Here is a 21,025-nt window from a genome sequence, read left to right as displayed (position 1 = left end):
TCTTGAGAAGTCAAGTCAATCTCAAGGAACCAATCTGATTCAGGAGGAAAACCAAAGCAGGAGAGGATCTGTAAGTGTGTAGGGAAAAGTCAGCACGGCATTTCTGCACCATGAGAGCAGCCAGTGGCTTGGGGAAAGCATGGCCTTCATATTTTAGGGTCAAGATAGACAGAAGATTAACAAGTTTCAGTGCAAAGAAAGGAGCCTGTCGTCTTGGAGACAGCCTCTTCTCTTGTGTAAAGACCTGTCTCCACCACTCCAAGTCACTGTTAGGTCCTTAAAGCTCAGGAATCTTTCTCCAACTGCCATCCACTCCTCCCAAGGTTTTCCTTGCTCTTCCCTCACTGCTTGACCTTCACATCCACTCAGATTCTCCGGGAGTCACTTGTGAGAGGTTTTGGCAAAAGCTTTATATTCACTACCTGCTCAGTCCAAAGCTTCTCCTGTGCCAGACAATGATATGAATTGTGTGTGGTACATAACACCTGATGATGTGGTGGACCCTGTTGTTTACAGAGAACAGAGTCCACCACCCACCCTCCCGAGATAATTAAATCTAGACCCATGGACAATCTTCAACCAGACTTCAGACTGTGCCAGAGCCCCAGAGAGCTTCAGATCCAACTTCATACTTCACACCTCTGACACCAGAGCCAGGACAACATGAACCTCAGCAGTAAAGCCCCAATCCAACATTTCCAGCCGGTACCACCTCTTGTGTCCCTGGCTGGTCACAAACCCTGAAGCCAGAGCTAACCACCAGCTTTTTGTGAGACCAGCCAGCCCTCCATACAACTCCTCATGAGCCATTGGGAAAGGTCTGGAGAGAGCATGTGTGGCTGAAGCACTTGCTGTGGTAAGATGATTGTCAAGCTGAGCCTTGGAAGTGATTTCTGGAAGCTGAAGGAATAAATTGAATGGAGATTTGCCCTCCTCAACTAGCAACTGTAGCAACATGCTATTGAAATAACAGTCCTGAAACTCATGGAGGGAGGAAAACTGGCAAAAAAAAGAATTTTAAAACAGGTCTTTAACAGCAGCATAAAACTTTTAAGGGTTGAACATCACACTCGTAAAAGCAGAAGGTCTAAGTCTGCCGTGCAGGTGTCAGGAGTAATTATTTCCACTTACTTACTGAGAAACACATCAGACGTTTTGACTGCAAAGTGTAAAAGGCTTTGCCAAAAAACTGACACTGAAGAGGTGGAGGGAGAGGCAGGAAAAAGAGACAGCAGAAATGGGAGAAAACACACACTACAGTTACATTCGAGTGAAGCAGCTGCCATTTTGACTCTCTTCTAGCCTCCCAGGACTGACGACCTTAAGGGTCTGCCTTAAATTGATTGAAGCCAAGGAGAACCTTGCCTCCAGCACGTAGTGAGCCAAGTTATAAAGACAGGGTTTCATTTGATAGCCATCCTCACATTTGCAGCTGGGTTCAGAAGCAGCTGGCACTCACTGCCTGCTCAGCTCTGGAGTCACCCAGATCTGGCGTCTCAGCTCTGAAGTCCCTGGCTATCCTGCTTCACTTGTAATTATGTGCTGCAAAGCGAAGTTCACCTTTTCTAGAGTTCTGAAAGATGGACCTAGAAGGTCCCAGAGAAGCCAACTGCCAAACCCCTCTCCAGAGCCTGCCCTGATGGTGAACCTGTAGCTCTCCTCAAGCTCTGTCCCGTTGCCTTCACCATTAAAAGATTCTCCTAAGGACCTAGAAGTCCCTGGTTAGGGTGTAACCCTACCTCATCCACACGGACCATGGGGACAGGCAGCTCCTTTCCTTACAGCAGCAGCAACTATTGGCAGACCCAAATCCTGCTCTGGTGACCTTCTTATTAAACATCCTCAAGGCTGAGCCAAATCACGGCTGCCTTTTTTTGCCGAGTCAACCAAGAGAGAGGAAACCCAACAACCCTGAGACCCCAGGAGAGGAGCAGTTACTCACCCAGGTGACTAAGGGCCTCTTTATCCCATGGCCAAGTGGCAGCACCAGCCAACTCTTCCCTCACCGAACTGGCGAAGTAAACATTGAGGAAGTGGGTGCTGTTCAGCTGCAGGACCTCCTTCAGCTCCTTCACACTCATGTACGCCCTGCAAGGACAAGGGGGAGGAGACAGTCACCACAGACTCCCATGGAGCAAAGAGGAAAAGCAGGAGCCACCCAAAGACATCCTGGAAAGGGTGCAGACAACCTGGAAACCTCATCCTCAACTCCCTGAAACCAACAGCACTTGGTGAAGCGTGGCCAAATTCAACGTGTTTCCAGAGTGTGCCCACAACATGACTAATTCTGGTCAGTAAGGTGCAAGTTCTGCTGGTGAGAGGGTTGGGTGGGAGATAATAATGCAAATCTGGAGCAGTTTTGCTAATTACAGCAATTTTGTTGATGAGCCCTACTTTTAGAGAAGGTTTTCCAACAACGGTGACAGAAGAGACCCAGAGAACAGGATAAAAGGAGACAAAATGGGAGGAGTAAATATGAGAAAAGAAAGGAAGTGCAGAGGTCAGTCCTGCTAGGGAATAGAGGGGGTTGGCATCAGAAAAGACAGGATTTCAGGGGGCAGGAGGAAATAAGTGAGTTTTGCTCAAGATGTGAGGAGAAAGAAAGGAAACGAGAAAGGAATCCAGCTGGTTCCAACGAGGGTTTTCAGGGGTTGTCCCTGATACGTGTCTGGGCAGGAAGGGACATCAAACCTGGTTCCTGGGAGCAGAGAGGTTTTGCCAGCTGAGGCTGAGAAGTCTCTTCTCCAGCATCTGCCTGGAGAAGGTCACCATCACAGCTCTCCACTCTATCCTTTTCCCTAGGACAACCAGTATCCCAGAGGTGGGCACACGTGATAAGAACAAGGGGTCACAGGCATGAGGCAGAGGCACGTAGTGCATCAAGAAACCTGCTACCTCACCCCCACCCCCATGTGTTCTATAGGGAAGAGCATGAGCAAAAGGTGTCTCAGTTTGCTCCAAGAACTCTCTCTTCCAGCACTGCTGAAAATGGACCTTGGAGAAGGGTGTTGCCTGGGTCCCCCTCCACGGAGCCAACAGCAGGGTCCTCTTCACATCACTCTGCCTCTCTGCAGGTCCTCTCTTGGAGGTCTGGGACATGTGCAGAAACCAAGGCAGGGAACCATGGGAGCTTCCAAAATAAGCTCAACAGGGAGAGAGGAACACCTCTGGAGACAGATTCCTCAAAGGGCATGTTCAGTGGGAGAAGCCTCCCGAGAACACTGTTGGCCAGGACGAAGGACAGAACAGAGCTGGGAATAAGGAGCTGCAGCAACAGAAAAAAAAAACCCATAATCTACTGGAATGAGGATATCCAAGACATCCATTTCTAAAGGGCATGGGAAAGCAACGGGCTGGAAGAGGTAGGTAGGCAACAGGCATTGCAGTAGAGCAGTAACACCCCTGTGGGTACGTCTGCATGTCCACAAAACGCTCCTCACAACACAGCATGTCCCTCAGCAGCTAGAGGAAAACAAAACAAACAACCAAAAAAAAACCCCCCCACAACACATCAGTTAGGAAATTTAGGTTTTGGTCTCCTCTTGACACGGTTATTTTTGCACAGGTCAGAGGTCTGTCTTGCATTCACCACACAGCAACTGTCCCAGCATGGGTCTTCAGGGAGTTTGTATCCTCGGCCGTGTAAAACTATCAGGATCTAACTTAACAGGAATAACAATTCCAATAATAATTGCTGTGGGGTGGTAGGGCCTTGGGCTGGGCTGCAAATGCCAGATACTCTTCGAAATCAAGTACTACCCTTTCCACCATCAGTGACATTGGCTGCGACAGCATCAGGACAGGGAGCCCTAGAAGGCACTGTCTCCAAAAGCTGAGGACCCTGATCCATGGCTTGTAGAGCCATTAATTGAAGAGATTCTAAGCAGGGGGGGGAAAAAACTCATGGAAAGACTTCAAATACATGAGAGTGGAATGGTGATGGAAATGCACCATTGTGGAAATATGTCATAAGAATGACTAAAACTGCAGCCTAAGGCCAACAGCAACATGAAGGTGCTGGAAAGCATGTCACTTCTTCCCATGCTTCCAGAAGCAATTGGCATCTTTGAGCTACATAGAGAGATCCTGAAGGAAATGGGATCGTTTCTTTGGACTGGACTAACCATGAAGACACACCAGCTACATTTGAAGGAGAAGCTTCTGTAAAAGCTGCGTCCATCAGGACATTCCTCACTGCATCGAGTTGTGGAAGGAAGCTGAGCATTGGTGAAGGGTAAAAAAGGCACCATCTCATCCTAGATGTGAAGTGAGAAGGGAAACCATCTGGAGATGGGTCAGTGGACTGTCTGAGATGGCAAGATCCCTGGTGAAGTTATTACACCAACAGACTTCTTCAGAAAGAGAGAAGTTGCTGAAGTAAAGGGAGGAGAAGGAGAAAAAAAAAGTGAGAACATTGAGGAACGGGATTCCAGAAGTGGACTAGAGCAGGATGGCACGTGGAACAGGGTTTGGCAAACCCAAGGGAGGCTGCTTCCCTTGACCTGAAATAGCAGAGACTTTCAGAAGCCATTGCTGATTTGGGAGGTGTCCTATCATGAGGATCTGCTGACTACCTGTCCTCTACCAGTCAGCCCCAACAGGCCATCCCGGCCCGGAGACATCTCGCCCATCTCATTCCCAGCGACAAAGCAGCTCCAAAACTTCAGTCACTTCAGAAAATCTTGGCTGGACTGTACGGCTACATTTAATGGTGCGAGGAGATGACCAGCTTGTCTTCACCGGGCCCCGAGATCTCCCACCGCAGAGCAGCATTCCCAGAACATTTTCCTCAGCCACATCAACTTGGAGAGAAAAAAAAAACCAACCTCTCCCAACCGGAAACGGCAAATTGGGAGAACATGATCTCCTCTCTGTGATGTCTGGCCTGAGCATCCCAGACACGCGCCACGCCGACGCCATCCCTCCAACCCAACACAGGCAGGGAGAGGAGCAGATAGGGAGAAGAATAAATAAACCTGAAGGACATACTTGTGGCATGAGTCGGAAGGAAGAGAAGCAAAACCATTTCGTAGAAACAGGGCGCGCAGTCGGGGGGAGGGGGAGAGAAAGTCTCCCCTTCGTGCACCAGAGCTGCTCGGGGGACACAGTCTTAAAAATAACATTGATTCCTGACCTATGATATCTTGGAAAAATAGCCCCAAACCCTTCCAAGGCTGTCCAAATTCCGAGAGCTGACGTCAGCCCTATTCAGAGGGATATTCCCGCCGCCCCTCTTCTGGAGACATGATGTTTTTCTGGCTGTCGCCTGCCGTTCCCTTGACACCAACAACATTTTTTGTCAACCCTTCATTATAAATAACTATCGTTTCCTCCATTGAGAGATTTGGATGGGCTCAGGGTTGTGTCAGGGGTAGGGGGAATGGTTCCAGCACTGAGAGATGATCAGATGGATAGAGAAGAAGAAAGGACCCCGATTTCGCCCACTCCAGCATGGCAAGCACAAATATCCTTCTGCTGGCATCTCCAAAGACATGACCAAGACCAAAACGACTCTAGAATGGTCAACTCCAATTCCCCTCAATCCACATTTCCCACTGGCATCCTTAGCTTAGACAAGGAGCATGTCACTGGCGTCTTCGTCTGTCGCTTACTGCCAAGGTCATGCTTTCCCTCTTCTTCAGCACTTCTGGGATTTTCCCAGGGGAAAGGCAGAGCAGCCTTTGGTTTCCACAAACAGCCTAAATGACAGTCCTCTGCTCCCCAAATAGCTTCTCAATGCCTACAAGACTAGAGGATTCCAAACTAGATGGTATTTCCAGCAGGGTGGGTGCTACAAGCCAGCACACAAACACCAGGATGGCCAGAAGGACAGGAGAAGGCACAGCTATCAGCTAACCAGCAAAAAAAAAAAACCCAAAAGAACAGGGCAGAGGACAGAAGAGACAGAAAAGTGCCATTAGGTCGGCCAGATTCAAAGCAAATGTTTTTTCCAAGAGCATCCAAAACTTGTTGTTGGGCAGCCAGGTGCACAGTAGAACCACCTTCACCTGGGGAGTATTTGGAACCCTGGAGGAGTGGAGCTTGCAAGAAGAGTGTAGGCAACAGCAGAGACAGATCAGGGATGGGAGGGTTATGGATTGCCATCACTAGAAATGGGCACGAATGTCACCTGAAATGCTGGGATTTGAGGGAATGAGTCCAGGTAGGAGGGCTTCCCTCATCACGGCACTGACGTGTGATGCTGTTGAAGTTCTGCTGACTGATGCAAGCAGACAACCTGACTCCAAGGCAGGCTGCAGTACCACAACACACACTGATTTACTTTCAGGCCTCGTGGTTGGCAGAAGCAAGACGGTGAAGAAGCGTGGGCCTTGTGTTGCTCTGCAGCAGCACCATGGAGCTGCACTGGTGCTTGGGTGGTCCTGACGCTGGGTCAAGAGCACGTGGCTCTGTATGGGATTTGTCAGGTTGCTCAAGGCCGTGTCCAGCCAAGAACTAAACAGCTCTGCAGACTGAGGTTTCACAATTTCTCTTGGCAACCTATTTCAGTGTTTAACCACCCTCACGGTAAAAATGATTCCTAATGTTTAATCCACATTTCTCATGTTCCAATTTGTGCTCCTTGCTTCCTGTCCTATCATGGTGCAGAGTCCTGCTCCATCATCTCTGCGTCATCCCCCTCACATCACATGGGAAAGCCATCAAATGACTATAGCTTTGCATGGAAAACTATGACTGCACTAGACCTCCCCACACCAAAGGTGTGGTCTAAAGACCCAAAGCTCCCCTTCTGATCAGTTGAAAAATCAAGCTCAGCCCACAACCCCAGACCTCCACGGAGAACCCTCACGTCCCTTTCCCTGGACAGTGTTGTCCTAGTCCTTGGGGCAGACTTTGTATTCGTGGATGTAAGTCTGGGCTGGCTTGGTCAAAGGAGAAGGCTTGACATACTCTGGAGAGACAAAGCTGTTGCTGCTTTTCTAGGCAGCAATTTCTGGCAGGAACACCAGGACCACTGCTGGTGCACACATGGGAGACAGGATTACCCTGGTAATCCATAGGCCAGTGGAATGGAAAAATCAAGCTATAACACAAGGCTGAAGTGGTTTAAGGTGGGAGAAGAGGAGCCAGGGTGGCACTTTGATGTGTCAGCCACACCACAGCAGGGTGTCTCGGGGCCATGAAAGCGGCCGTTGCCACCAAAAGACAAAACGTGGAACTTCCAAATGCAAAGCAAGGCCAGGACATCACCCATGCAATACCATAAATCAAGCTAAATTCTCTGGGTACTGCAAAGGATGCAGTGTGTAATGCCACAGGAATTCCACTGCAATTCAAAAATAGGAGACTTTTCCCGGTAGACTTTTCAGAGGGGATGTGGGAGTGAGGTTGGATGGAAGTTGTCCAAGTGCCCTCCGTGGCAAGCTGGAAAGTATTTGAGACCCAGCCAGCTCCAGCTAACCATACAGCAGAATGAAGTCACAGGGGACTCCTGGCTCTGCTTTCATGTCCTTCACCCACCATAAGGAAATGCCTTTTCCTCCTCTCCCAAGCAGGGAGGCTCCCTTTCCCCCCAGACCTTTGCTTGACAAACAAGGGATGCCTCAGACTTCCCAGGCACAAGCACCAGCCTGCCACTCCCATTCTTGATGTGCTGACAACACACTCCTCCGAGGCTGCAAAGGGTTAACACAGCACACAGCAACCTCTTTTGCCCAAGAGCCACAGCTCGATCCACGAGGACAGGTGCTGAATCCAGCGGGATGAACATTTTCAGAGCGCAGCCTCTAAACTCTCCGTCAGTGAAGAGAGATGCTGCTGCTCCTCCAGTGAGCCAAAATGAACCTCTTCCAAGCCACCCCTGCCAAAGGGCTCCTCTCCATGGTGAGTCTCTAGAATCTCTGCTTGCATACACAAATCCTCCTTCCTAGGAGCTGTGAAGCCTCAGCCCTGTTCCCAGCTGATACTCAGCCTCACCTCCCTTCTGCCCTGCCCCTGGCAAAGCCACCCACCCCATCCTCCAGGGGACGTGGCACCACTTTGGCACAGCACACAAGCCAGGATGGGTCACTGGGTCTGCCTCCAGATGGTGGCTCTTGTAACTGCAGCTGGTTTTACTCAGCCTGGCGTTTCTGGCCTTAATGCAGCTGGGGGGATGCTGCATTTTTAGGTAAAAGCTGAAGTCTTTCTATACTTAAGCATTCTCACGTCCCCATGGTTTAAGAGCTCTGGCTCCAGAGGACAGGATTGCTCTCTGTCCATCCCCTCCACCCTCCCAAGGGAAGATAAAAGGAGAAGAAGGAAGGGAGACTTCAAGGTTGGAAATAAAAACTGGAACAGGAAAGGGCAGTAACACATGGGGTGAGGAACAAGATGTGTAAGTATGTACAAATATATACAAAACCCAGCCTCAGGGATGGCAGAAGTAGGTGTCTGAGGGTCCCTTGCAGCAGGGCCAGCTCAGGAGAAAGGTCCATGGCTCTTCCCTGCACCCGATGGATTTGGATTTTGCAGAGCATATGGAGAGCTGATGGAAAAGCAGGAGCCTCTCTCCAAGAACTCCAGGCTCAGGAGCAATAAAGAATGGAGCAGGAAGGACCTGGACTTCCAGTGCTCCTTGCTCTTACAGAACATGGCAGGAAATGGGAGGGAATACCAACTCCCTCTCTCTTCTGCCCTGGTTGGATCCCTCCACGTCCTAAAGTCCCTCTCCTCTAGGTCCTTGCATCAGTACCAAAAATTACCCTGGTCCACTCTAACCATAACAGGCACAAACCATCATTGCCAACTTCAGAACCATTTGACAAGGCAACGACATCAAAATGATCATCTAAACAGGCTTTGGTAACACTGCCAGATACAAAACACATGCAAGAAGTGAAGAGAAGACTGAGAAACAAGCCAGATATTCCCTCAGAGTCACAGGAAGCACAACACTGCTGGAATAATACCCTCTGTAGTCCTCAGGAGTCCCTCATCAGCTCTGCTGGGTGTTGGACTCCAGCCAAAGAGCATTTGGGTACACAAGGGATGAGAGCATCACACACCTCTTAGATGTGCCTGGAAAAATCCACCTCTGAGACACTGACAGTATGAGTAGGACAGCTGAGGAAAGCACCATCACTGGCAGCACCCCTTAGGAGACCATCTTAAATTTGCATATGTATCAAAATGTCAAAGAGGGCAGCAGGGCAAAACACTCTTAACGTGAGGGCCTTCAGGATCAGGGGCTTCCCTTATGCACGTGCCATTCCTGCTGGATCCAGAGGTAACCCTTTATCTCCACGTGGGTGGTGGATTTGGCTTCGGGGCTGAAGCAGTAGCAGATGCTGCAGGGTCAGAGAGTTGCACTGGAAAAGCTGCAGATGGGATCAAAGAGACAAGTTGTGGTTGGAAGCTGTGACCTTTCCTTAGAGATTTACCAGGGAAAGGGACCAAGAGGGCTGCAGATCCCCAGCACACAGCAGGCAAGCTCCCAGTTCCAGCAGATGGTAGTAAGCAACTTCTTGAGGTCAGATTTGGGCAAGAAAGACAATAACACCAGCGTTAGACCAGAAAACCCTGCAGGGCACTTTGTCCTGAGATAGGCTGAAGAATAAGCCCTGCTAACAATGGCACAGCCTCCTTATTCCTGGAAGTGTTTGCTAAAAAGTTATTCACTAAATCACCCCCACACCAGCCAAAGGCCAAGCTATTTGAGAGCTGGTTTTGCTAAGCAGTGTAGAAATGATGGAAGTGCTGATGAGAGAAAGAAGACTTGGCCTGAAGCAGTAATGAAATGATTCAGATTAACTTAAATGGAGAGATGGAGGCAGGTCTTGAACTCCACAAGAAAAAAAACCCCAGACTGAGCAGCAGACACTGCTGCACCCGAAGTGCTGGGGAGGGGGGGGAGCAAAATGGGAATTCCCTGAAATCAAGCTGGCTCCTGTGGAAAGAAAAAATAAAAGGCCTGTTTGGAAAGAAGATGAGCAGCAGAAAGAAGGTGCTGATCTGCTAAGCAGGGAAGGTGGAGCTGAATTATCATGGAATGGGCTGGGTTGGAAGGAGCCTTAAAGGTCATCTAGTTCCAAGCCCCCTGCCATGGGCAGGGACCCTTCCTGCTAGACCAGGTTGCTCCAAGCCCCATCCAACCCAGCCTGGAAGTTGAACCTAACTGAGATGCATTTCTGGACAAAATAATGTATGGTCTCCTCCTTTATTCAGGATTGTGATGCAGAACTAGGGGTTCCACTGGGGTACAGCAAAAGTAAGGGTATTGTACTGGGGCAAAGCTCAAGACAGAGTGGAAAAAAGGTGGGAGCAGTTGGGTAGAGGCTAAATGTAATCTGGTCAACTGGTTTCATGGGGTTTGCACCCTCAGGCCAAGGCTGGCTTCCCACCTGACTCAGCTGTCCCACACACCACGGGCACCACAGCCTGCCTGAGGGCCTCTTGGGATGGCTCTGTTGGGAATTCCAGCAGATCTCCATGTGCCTGTGCAGGTTTCCTAGCAATAAACAAGGTACCAGCATTCCTAGACCACCTTAGGAAGAGGTGAGGTTTTTGAGTACCACTCATTTGACCAAGGCACCAGCATTTTGTCTGATTTGCATTTCAGTTCCCTAAATCCAATGGTTGTGGCTACTTGATAGACCTGTAGCATCCCTGATCTGCCTGAGGAGGGAATTCTGGACTGTAGAAAGCACCAGGACCAGCCATCAACAGTCCCAGTGGGTCCCAGTGCCTGACCCAGCCTTTACATTACAAACCCAGGAGAAAGCCCCACACTTGCTGTAGGGATAGATGCTCACACTCTCCTGAAGGAACAGGAACTTCCATGTTCCCCTTTGCCTGCCTCAGATTCCTTGAAGAAGGAGGAGACCAGCTCACCACATCACACCTTTTGTTCCCAGCCCAGCTCCCATCCGACATCACTGCATTGCTGGATGGGAAGGGGAGTCTTTCTAGAGGAGGCATCTAGACTTGGCCCCACCTCACAGACATCTCCCCCCAGCAAGGACTGGGTTGCAGAGTCGACAGGGCAGCGGGAACGGGAGCGCTGGGTCAGGACCAGGAAGGCGGGGAAATCCAGGGCTGCAGTGAAGCTGATTGAAGGAGGCATGAAAGGAGACAAGGAAGGGAAGTGTGGCCTCTGGCTCAGCAGGGACTACCTGACCTCTCCTCCAAGGGGCACGGCAGCTTCTGGCTGACAGCAGCAGCCAGCCCACGCCCAGAGAGCTGCTGAGGTCTGGCAGAGACAGCAAGTGGCAAAGCCCTAATGGGAAGGGACAGCTGGATGGTAGAGCTCCTGCATGGGCTTCTCTGCTGAGCCAAGATGGGGAGTCAGGGCTGAGACACCTTTCTCCTGTGCTACTGCTCCCCCATCCTCAGTTGCCTCCTCTGAAAATCCAAGGTTGCCCTTAGAGGAGACAGCAGCCACACCAATGTGTCCCAGACCTTTGGGTCATCTCCTGTGGTGGACCTTCCAGAGCTGTAACCCTCCATCACTTGTGTTCAGCAGGGGCACACAGGGTCTTCTCTGCTCTGTGTTACAGAACTCACACAGCTCCTGCATTCCACACGTGGAAAGGAGCCACCAGAAACACTATGATGGGGACACACACTTCTCCCACCCCTTCTTCCCCATATTGTCAAGCCCCTGGTCACCAGCTTTCCCTCTCTCAAGCTACTTCTCACCCAGAGGCAACCCACAGAGATGTCCTCTGCAGTCCCACCACATTCACACCCCCGTAGCCTGCTCCAGGGCCCACCACAACACCAGCAGCCCCAAAGGTCTTCCTTCCCAGAGACAAAGACTTCATCTGTGCAAGGTCACCTTCCTAACAGCTTTCCTCATACCACCTTAGAGGTGACACCTCTGCAATTCAGCTTGGAACACCCTGTGCCACCAAAACCAGACCCACACCTTTAGGATTTCTTACAGCACTTCAGCCCCAGAGCATCCTTTGATTCTGCCAACCAACCAAACCCCCTACACACTTGAAAGTTAAAACAAAACAAGCCAAGTCTTTCCCAAAAAGCTCCCTCAGGCTTTCAGCTTGTGTTAGGACTACCAACCCACCCCACGAACCTTCCTTTTGACCCCCTCAGGGAAGACAAAACCACGCAAGTCCCATCAGCTTCCTGGCTTATGTGACAATTCTCGTGTTGCTTGAGCATAATGGGCCATCAACTTTCCCCTGGGATAAATTTGTCCTGGCAAGAGGCGTTTTAGTGCTCTGCATCTTGGGGGAGCTGATAGCATTTGGGGTTTGCTTTAATGGGAGTCAGTAGCCATGATCAATGGCAGAAGCTCTATTTCCACGGAAATGGGTATTTAATAGATTTTTGAAAATGGCAGTTATTGACCCAATGGGCCTTAATGGCTTAAAAACCATCTGACTGTAGCATGTAAGAGTAAATGCCACATGATTTTCAACTGCCTACTGGAATAGGTAGTAAAAAACCTTTTTAAATTGCAGGGACCTGGTCAATAGGGAGTTTCTATTTGCTTGTTTGGCCTTTCTATTTCCACCAGAGTGAATCACGGCCACCCCTTCCTCAGAGAGGCTGAGCTTTTCCTCACGGGTTACATCATCTTAAAACACACATCTGAGAGCCATCAAGGCACTGAGGTGGCTGCCAGCCACTCTGGTGGTGGGAGCAGGGGACACATGGGCCACCTCTCATCCTCTGCGCACCCGGCGAGAGGTCTTGGGGAGCTAAAAAGCCACACGTGCCTCAGACTCTTGGGTTTAAATCCAAGCAGCTTTGGTGATCCCACAGTGAAATTCCCAGGCAAAAAGCTTGGTTTGTCCGGGGTTAACGTACCAAAAACACCGACAGGAGTGAACTTCAAAGGAACCTACTAATTACTGAGCAGCAATCCTGGGAGCACAGAGCAGGCTAAACCCTGATATTAGTCTGTGAGCACTGACTGAAGCCCTTCCACCCCCCAAGCTCCAACAAAGCACCTTGTACCCATCACAAGGGCAGCTCTCCTTTCCTGGCTGCCTGTTTTCACGAGTCTGCAGGAACACAGGTGCCCAAGATTTTTTAATGTGTTTTGAAACCAGGCTGTGGGTTCAGCCATTGGCAAGAGGAGCACCCAAGCCACACGTATGCAGGAGAGCAGGGCTGAGCACACTTCACCTCTGTAAAAAAAGCCAGATGAATAAAACCCAAGGACCTGAAAATTCCCAAAGACCCCTCCAGCTCCCCCTTACTACCCTCTTCAAAGACCCAGTGAAGCAGGAATTAAGAGCTCAGAGGCACAGCCTGTTGCTTCTCCTCCTCATCAGTGGAATAAGTAGAGAAGACAAATCTTGCAGGTCACAGCCTGAGTGAGGAAGGTGTCTCAGTGCCATCTGCAAGCAGATCCAGAACACGGAGCCCCACCAGCTTGCAGCACCACTGCAAGCACAGGCTCTGGGTGCAAACCCCAAGGCTTGTGTGTGCCTGAGTGACAGGAACCCCCCCGGGCTGGGACTTTTCACTTGCACCCAGCACTGAGCCCTCACTCTGACCAGGCACGAAGGATGCTCAGAGCACCAGGGTGGCCTCTGAAAGCTCACCATCCCTCCCCAGAGCACATACCTGGCTACAGAGCACAGACCCAACAGCCTACCTAGCAAGCCAGGAAGGGAACTGCATATAGAACAGTTTGGGTTGGCAGGGACCTTGAAGATCATCCAGTTCCAGCCCTCCTGCCATGGCCAGGGACACCTCCAGCCAGCCCAGGTTGCTCCAAGCCCCATCCAACCTGGGCCTGGAACACTTCCAGGGATGGGGCTGCTCATCTACAAGGAGCTGTGCTGGGGCTGCCCAAAAGCCCGGCCCCCCGGGAGGCAAAGGGACCTGTCACCTCCAGCCCCAGGAAGCAGGGCAACGGCCCAGGGCAGCCGAGCAGAAGAATTGCAAAGCAACCAAGTTAAAGGCTCCGTTTGGAACCGCTCAGGGGAAAAGAAAGGAGCCTTTTGCCTGGGAGAAAAGCCCCGGAGCAGCAGCGGGAGTGGGAAGGAGGGAGCCCCGCGCTGCAGCATCGCAGCCCCGGCACCCGCTGCCCTGCCTGGGCCGGGCTGGGCGCCCACGGGCGGCGGGAGGCGCGCTCCCGCACCCATCCCGCATCCATCCCGGGAAGCGCGCTCCCGCACCCATCCCGCATCCATCCCGGGAAGCGCGCTCCCGCATCCATCCCGCATCCATCCCGGGAGGCGCGCTCCCGCACCCATCCCGCATCCATCCCGGGAAGCGCGCTCCCCCACCCATCCCGCATCCATCCCGGGAGGCGCGCTCCCGCATCCATCCCGCATCCATCCCGGGAAGCGCGCTCCCGCATCCATCCCGCATCCATCCCGGGAGGCGCGCTCCCGCACCCATCCCGCATCCATCCCGGGAAGCGCGCTCCCGCACCCATCCCGCATCCATCCCGGGAAGCGCGCTCCCGCATCCATCCCGCATCCATCCCGGGAGGCGCGCTCCCGCACCCATCCCGCATCCATCCCGGGAAGCGCGCTCCCCCACCCATCCCGCATCCATCCCGGGAGGCGCGCTCCCCCACCCATCCCGCATCCATCCCAGGAGGCGCGCTCCCCCACCCATCCCGCATCCATCCCAGGAGGCGCGCTCCCCCACCCATCCCGCATCCATCCCAGGAGGCGCGCTCCCGCATCCATCCCCCATCCACCCCGGCTCCTGGCGGGAGGCGCGCTCCCGGGATGCCCGGGCACGCTCCCGCGGCCCGGCGGGGCAGAGCCGAGCGGGGCAGGGGCTGGCAGAGCGCGCTCCCGGCCGGGCAGGGCTCGCTCCCCAAACCCCAACCCCCCCGGGGCAGGACCGGGGCTCCCAGCACCGGTGGTTCCCCCCCCCGCTCTCAGGCTGCACAGACAAGCCCCGTCCCACCCAACCCCGCAGCAGGGGCTGGGGCTGGAAACCGGCTCTCGGGCCCCTCGCCCGCAGCAAAACCCAACCCAGAGCAGCGCTCCAGGTCGACGGGAGGTCTCCAGGTCGACGGGAGGTCTCCAGGTCGACGGGAGGTCTCCAGGTCTCCACCAAGAAGCCAGTGTCCCCAGGAGGGGGGGGAATGACTGCCCTGCCAGCTTGTGTAGCGCTGCTCAGGACCAGCGGAGAGAAGGCAGAGGTGGGTGCAAAGCTCCTGGTCTCCCCCAGCCCTGCCCGGGCTTCAGGGAGCCGGGCAGAACCTCGGGGACAAGGAAGCTCCTCTGGACAGACACCCCAAGCAAGGGAGAGCAGCGTTTTTCTCCTCGCCAAGTCTGAGCAGCTCCCTCTCCCTTCCTTAAACGCCTCTTTCCCCCCCCATTCCAGGCACTAGGAGGTAGGGGACCGGATCCCCAGCACCTCGTTGCTGCACCACCCCAGGGCTGGGTGTCTGAGACTTCTGTGCCTCAGTTTCCCCAGCGCTGGGGTTGCCTTTGGCCACGGCACAGGCAGGTGTTTGCAAACGCCTCAGAAGACACGAGCTTTGCCCTGCAGGGTTTTCAAAGGAGCTTGGAGAAGTTAGGTCCCCATGTCCCGGTGCTTTGCGAGCGTCCAGCTTTCCACCGGGTGCCTCCTCCTTTCCCACAGCACCCTCCTCCGTAGGACAGGTCTCAGAGGTGGTGGGGAAGAATCATAGAATCCTAGGGGTTGGAAGGGACCTCGAAAGATCATCTAGTCCAACCCCCCTGCCAGAGCAGGGTCACCTAGAGCACATCACACAGGAACGTGTCCAGGTGGGTTTGAATGTCTCCAGAGAAGGAGACTCCACAGCCTCTCTGGGCAGCCTGTCCCAGGGCTCTGTCACTCTCACAGTAAAAAAATTTTTCTGATATTCACCTTAAACCTCCTGTGCTCCAATTTGTATCCATTACTCCTTGTCCTATCACTGGTCATCACTGAGAAAAGCTTAACTCCATCTCCCTGACACTCACCCCTTACGTATTTGTAAACATTGATGAGGTCACCCCTCAGTCTCCTCTTCTCCAAACTAAAGAGACCCAGCTCCCTCAGCCTTTCCTCATCAGGGAGATGTTCCTCTCCCTTCATCATCTTTGTGGCTCTGCCCTGGACTCTTTCAAGCACTTCCCTGTCCTTCTTGAACTGAGGGGCCCAGAACTGGACACAATACTCCAGATGCAGCCTCACCAATGCAGAATAGAGGGGGAGGAGAACCTGTCTTGACAGACTAACCACACCCTTTCTAATACACCCCAGGATGCCGTTGGCCTTCTTGGCCACAAGGGCACATTGCTGGCTCATGGTCATCCTCCTGTCCACCAGGACCCCCAGGTCCCTTTCTCCTACACTGCTCTCCAGCAGGTCAGCCCCCAACCTGTACTGGTGCATGACATTTTTCTTCCCCAAAAGAAGCACATCTGTGGACTGGCTGAGCACGGTGAAGATGACCCCGTGTCACACACGTGTCAGAAGGGACGGGCCACGCTACGTGCCTCCAGCCCAAGAGCTGAGGCTGACCCACATCACCACCAGCAACCTCTTTTTATCACCAGGTCTCAGGAGACAGTGTGGGTGGAGGTCTGTGCTGGGACCATGCAAGGCTGGAGAGAAACACAGAGGCAGCTTGGCCCCCTCTGGAAAGAAGGCATGGCTGGTCCAAAGGGACCAGACCTCAAACTGGTTTCTGCACAGACAGGGGAGGCACCATCTAGCTGGAGGTCACCTTCAAAAACAGGTCACCTGCTGACAAACAAGTCAGCCTCTCATTTTGATCCAGCCTGGACCTTTTCACAGGGCTGACAACTGCAGGTGAATTTGCTGAGCAGGCATGAAGCTCCCGGGGGGAATTTGCAGCTCCTGGTTCCTCTGCGAGGGGCACCACACAGCCCTGTTGTCAATAACCCCCCCTCAGGGACTCTCCACGGGGACCAAAACGTATGGACTTGTGAGAAGGTCCAAACCTTTCCTACACCCACCCGAAGCCCTGCAGCCTTGGTCCTGGTCAGCAAAAGCACCGAGAGAAAAAAGAGGAAATCTCTTCCAGCCAAATATCTCTCCTCTGATTATTTTTTTTTATTTCTTAAAAATATATATATATAAAAATAAAAAATAAGGGCCAAACCAAGTCCCAAAGCTCCAACTTATTTTTAGGCCCCAAGCGAGCGGGTGTCCCCGCCGGGACGTGGCTGCTGGTGCAAGCCAGCAATTCTAAAAATGCCTTCCTCACAGATAGGAAAAGGACAGGAGATCGTTTCTTGGGGGAGTTTTGTAACGTAACGATTGGATCTCAACCACAGAGTTAAGAAAAAAATGTAAAAAAATTAAAAAAATTAAAAAACCCAAGGCTGCCTCGGGTCCCCGGTGCAGCCCTTGTCGCAAAGGCTCAGCATCCTCGCCTGTCCCAAAGCCTCTCAGCAAAGTATTCTGCTTCTTTCCACCTCACTGGGCTTGGGCTCCACCAGACCCCGTTCCCTCTCGTCCCATCAGCCTCTTGAGAAGGGGGGATATGGTTCCCTCAGTCATGGTGGTGGCTGAGCTGAGGAAAGCTGAGAGCAGTACGTTCGCTTCACGGCTCGGGGGGGGGCTGCAGCTCAGCCTGCCAAGCCAAAGGCAAGATAAACACTCCCAGGGACCACATCTCAACAGCAAGCTGATGAAGGGCCACCAGGTGGCTGCTGAGCTCCTGGGGTCTCACCAGCCTGGCCAGGGTCTCAACTGGGGCTCTTCCAGCCATGGACAAGGGTAGGATCAGAGAGGGAAGAGGGCCAGAGGAGAAGGAGCCGTGGGGAGGGCGGAACATCAGGACAAAGAATAACCCTCCCCAGCACTTGGACACCCACTGCTCCTTCACAATTGCCATCCTGATACAATTACCCCCCCCCTGAGTGAGCCCCTGGGCATTGTTCAAGGAACAATAGCTCACATCTGGGACAGCTGTTTTCCCTGAAAGCACCCAGGCTGCCTACAGCCCCTGGGCAGGGATCCTCTGCCCTGGCTCACACAAGGATCATGTTCTCCCTCTCCCGTGGAGATGCAGCCACTCCTGGGGGGACCTGGCAGGTTCCTCTTGGAACACGCTGCCTGGCAGCTCCACACATTCACAGGAAGGTTTGTGGGAGCAAGTGAGACTTGTCCTTCAGCCAAGGCTGATTGGAAATTAACTCCCTTCTACCTTGGAAAGAAAATAAGTGCACTAGATTTTTTTTCCTACTTTTAGCACCCCAAAATGCACAGAAGATGTGGGCACATCAACAGCAACCTGCAGCTTGCTCTGTAAAGCTAATACCAAAACCAGCCCTTGGACCAGGACACCTCTATACCCTCATGCTCCTCTGCTCTCTGGGGTGACAACAGAGCTCTGGTCCCACCAGAACATAGAGACTCCTGCTCCTGATCAGTATCATTAAAATAATGGAATCATTTTGGCTGGAAAAGATGTTTCAGATCATCAAGTTCAACCTTCAACCCAGTCCTTCCAAGTCCACCACTGAACCATGTCACTCAGCACCACATCTACATGGTTTTTAAATCCCTACAGGCATGGTGACTCAACCAGCACCCTGGACAACCTGTTGTGTCCCCAGGACTTTGCATGATCCCTTGGACAGCTACACCTAAGTGCCACCTCCTCCCTGAAAAGAAGTAACTCCTGCAGTCCCACTGGCCTGATGCCACATTGGAAGGGCTGAGTCAGACCCTGGTCTTGCCACATGTGCCTTTGAGAAGGTCAGAGCAAATTTGGAGTCTCCAGCCCCAAGCTGAGGTTCTGGGCAAGCTGAGTCACCCAGAGGCACTTTCACATGGGTATAACCTCCAAGTTCTACCAGGAGCAAGCAGCTTGGTAGACATCCTGCCCACGTGATACAACGAGCTCTACCCACATACATCCCTTCCCTCTTCCAGAGTTTTAAAGTCAGTAACCAATGGGGAAGCTCAGAGAGTGTGGGCTTTCCTACAAGGAAAAACAAGGGGGTTTTATGAGCTCAAATCCCATCACTCTCATGAAGCTTTAAGGCACCCTCTAAGAAGTGGTCAGGCTCCAGCAAAAAGCCCTGTCCATTACTGCACCTCCCCAGACTAAACAGGTTCTCTAGTGAGGAGAAGCAACAAGCTCAGAAGCCAGCAAAGCCATCACTGCCACACCAGGGTCCCCAAAGCACCTGTTTGCTCACCACCACACTTACAAGCCCTGAGAGATCAGCACTTGAAGCTTTGTCCTTTGGGAGGTACTGGCTGGTCAGACTTCCAAGAGGTGCCAAGGGAATCTAAAAAGCAGCCAGGGGTACCTCCTAACCACACTTTCCTCATGGGAGCACCAACTCTCTCCCACTCCACCCCTTCACAGGCCATGGGTTCAACAGCTTGCAAAGAACACACCCACTCCCTCCAGCCTCTGAGCAACTGAACCACAAGCATCACCTGCAGGTGTCTGCAGACACTGACCACATGCAGCTGGATGGAGGTTCTGCAGCAGCGTTGGTGACCTCAGGCTGTTATAACTTGGGAATAACACTGCACATACCTGCCCTCCCTCACTGGGAGAAGGATCTCCTCAAAGTTCCTGTAGCAGGGGAAGGTGGAGAGGAAACGAGCAGCTCATTTGACGGTTGCTTTACCATCTGGATGGGATTAAGATCTGGGCAAGTCAGCTGTTGCCCCAAGATGCCATCCTTGCCTCACCAGCTCTTGATTTAAACCTTTTATGCTGTCAGCCCAAACACATTCAGCTGAACATCTCCTGACAACGGGCCACTCAAGTGCCATAGAATAACTCGGAGTGATTCACTCATCCTCAGGGGCTTGTCCACCAGAGACGTTCAACAAGGCTAATCTGGATCAGGTTTAGAAACCACTGCTTAAGCAGCAGGGAGGCTCCCAAGCAGCCTCAACCCAACTAAGTACCCTTCCCTGAGGAGGGGAGCCCAGCTAAGCTTGCACTAAAGCCCATCAAGTGTCCTCTTGATCAGGTAGGTGCACTTCAACATCACAGCTGTGGTCATCCCAGTGGAGGCCACCAAGAGGCTGGACACACCTCAGCATTTTTCCCCTCCTTTTGTCCCTTCCTTTGGTTTGGGTAGCGAGATGAAAGGCCCAGCAGCTCTGCCCTTATGCACTTTGCTCTCCAGACTCCCCTCCAGCTTTTCTCTTCCCATTAACTGTGTCACACACCAGACTCTCTAATCGACTAACTGCCCGAGGGGGCCCCTCACTGAGTGTTAATTGCTGCTAGTGAGCTGCTGCTGCTTTCCTTCCAGCAGCACCAATTACAGCAGCACTCGGGCACTGCAACAAGATGCATCTGCAGCAAATTAAGGCCGTTTTTACTCCCAGCCCCTGGCACTGCACTGCCAGCAGCTCCTGGAAAACACTGCTCATCAGGAGGAGACTGGGTGAAGGATGACAGTGTGTAGTTCTCCTGCCACAGTCTGTCCCCTTGTTCTTCATATGGTGGGTCAGGTTGAAGGAGGTGTCCCTGACTTGCCTCCTACAGCTTGTGGTGCCCGTTCCTTGCAGCAGTGTCCATGCTCAGCTCTTCACCTCAGCTCTCACTCAAGTCTCCCTCCAGCACATGGTCCCACCGGTGGGTTTTACATGCAGGTGGTAGCCCAGCTGGCTCTGAGCACAGCCAGACTTGTCCCATATCCTACTAGAGGAGGTGCAGGAAGGACTCAGCAAGGTGTCCTGTTGCTGTGCACAGCAGCACTGCTGCCATTTCAGCATCATCCATGCCCCAGAGCTGGGAGCAGCTCCTACCTCAGCTGCAGCAGGATCCATCCCCAGAAGAGCTTTATAATCATTTCCAAACCTCTTTTCCCACCCCTACTAAGTGTGGGTGAGGGTTTATGCTAGCACCAAGCATGGCCCTGGAAGTACAGTGAGATGTCCACCAGCTAAGAAGCACTAGATCTACCAGCTAACTAAGGCTTCTCCCTCTGCTTTGCCTTTGTCAGAGCTGCAGCCCCAGGAAAGGGGATTTTGAACAAGAGACATTCTACAATGGTAAAAGCTCTTGCATGAGTGCTTAAGGTCATGCAGGTGAAGACAAGGTATGAGACCCTCCACTGAAATGGACCAAATCTCTCTACAGTGCTAGCGAGAAATTGTCCCATGTCTCACTCTAACTTTC

The 21,025-nt window shown here is 52.5% G+C and overlaps 1 protein-coding gene across 1 annotated transcript in view; it reads right to left on the bottom strand.

Moving 5' to 3' along the window:
• The window catches only part of PAPPA2 (pappalysin 2), a 91,600-nt gene that overhangs the window by 59,898 nt on the left and 10,677 nt on the right, over window positions 1-21,025 (bottom strand). The window contains exon 3 of the mRNA XM_051625028.1: window positions 1,943-2,088. Coding sequence (XP_051480988.1) covers window positions 1,943-2,088 — 146 coding nt within the window. The remainder of the gene's footprint in view (window positions 1-1,942; window positions 2,089-21,025) is intronic.

This window comes from Apus apus, chromosome 7 (assembly GCF_020740795.1).
Source record: "Apus apus isolate bApuApu2 chromosome 7, bApuApu2.pri.cur, whole genome shotgun sequence".
In the NCBI taxonomy this organism is placed as follows: Eukaryota; Metazoa; Chordata; class Aves; order Apodiformes; family Apodidae; genus Apus; species Apus apus.
This window is presented reverse-complemented; position numbering and strand designations above follow the sequence as displayed.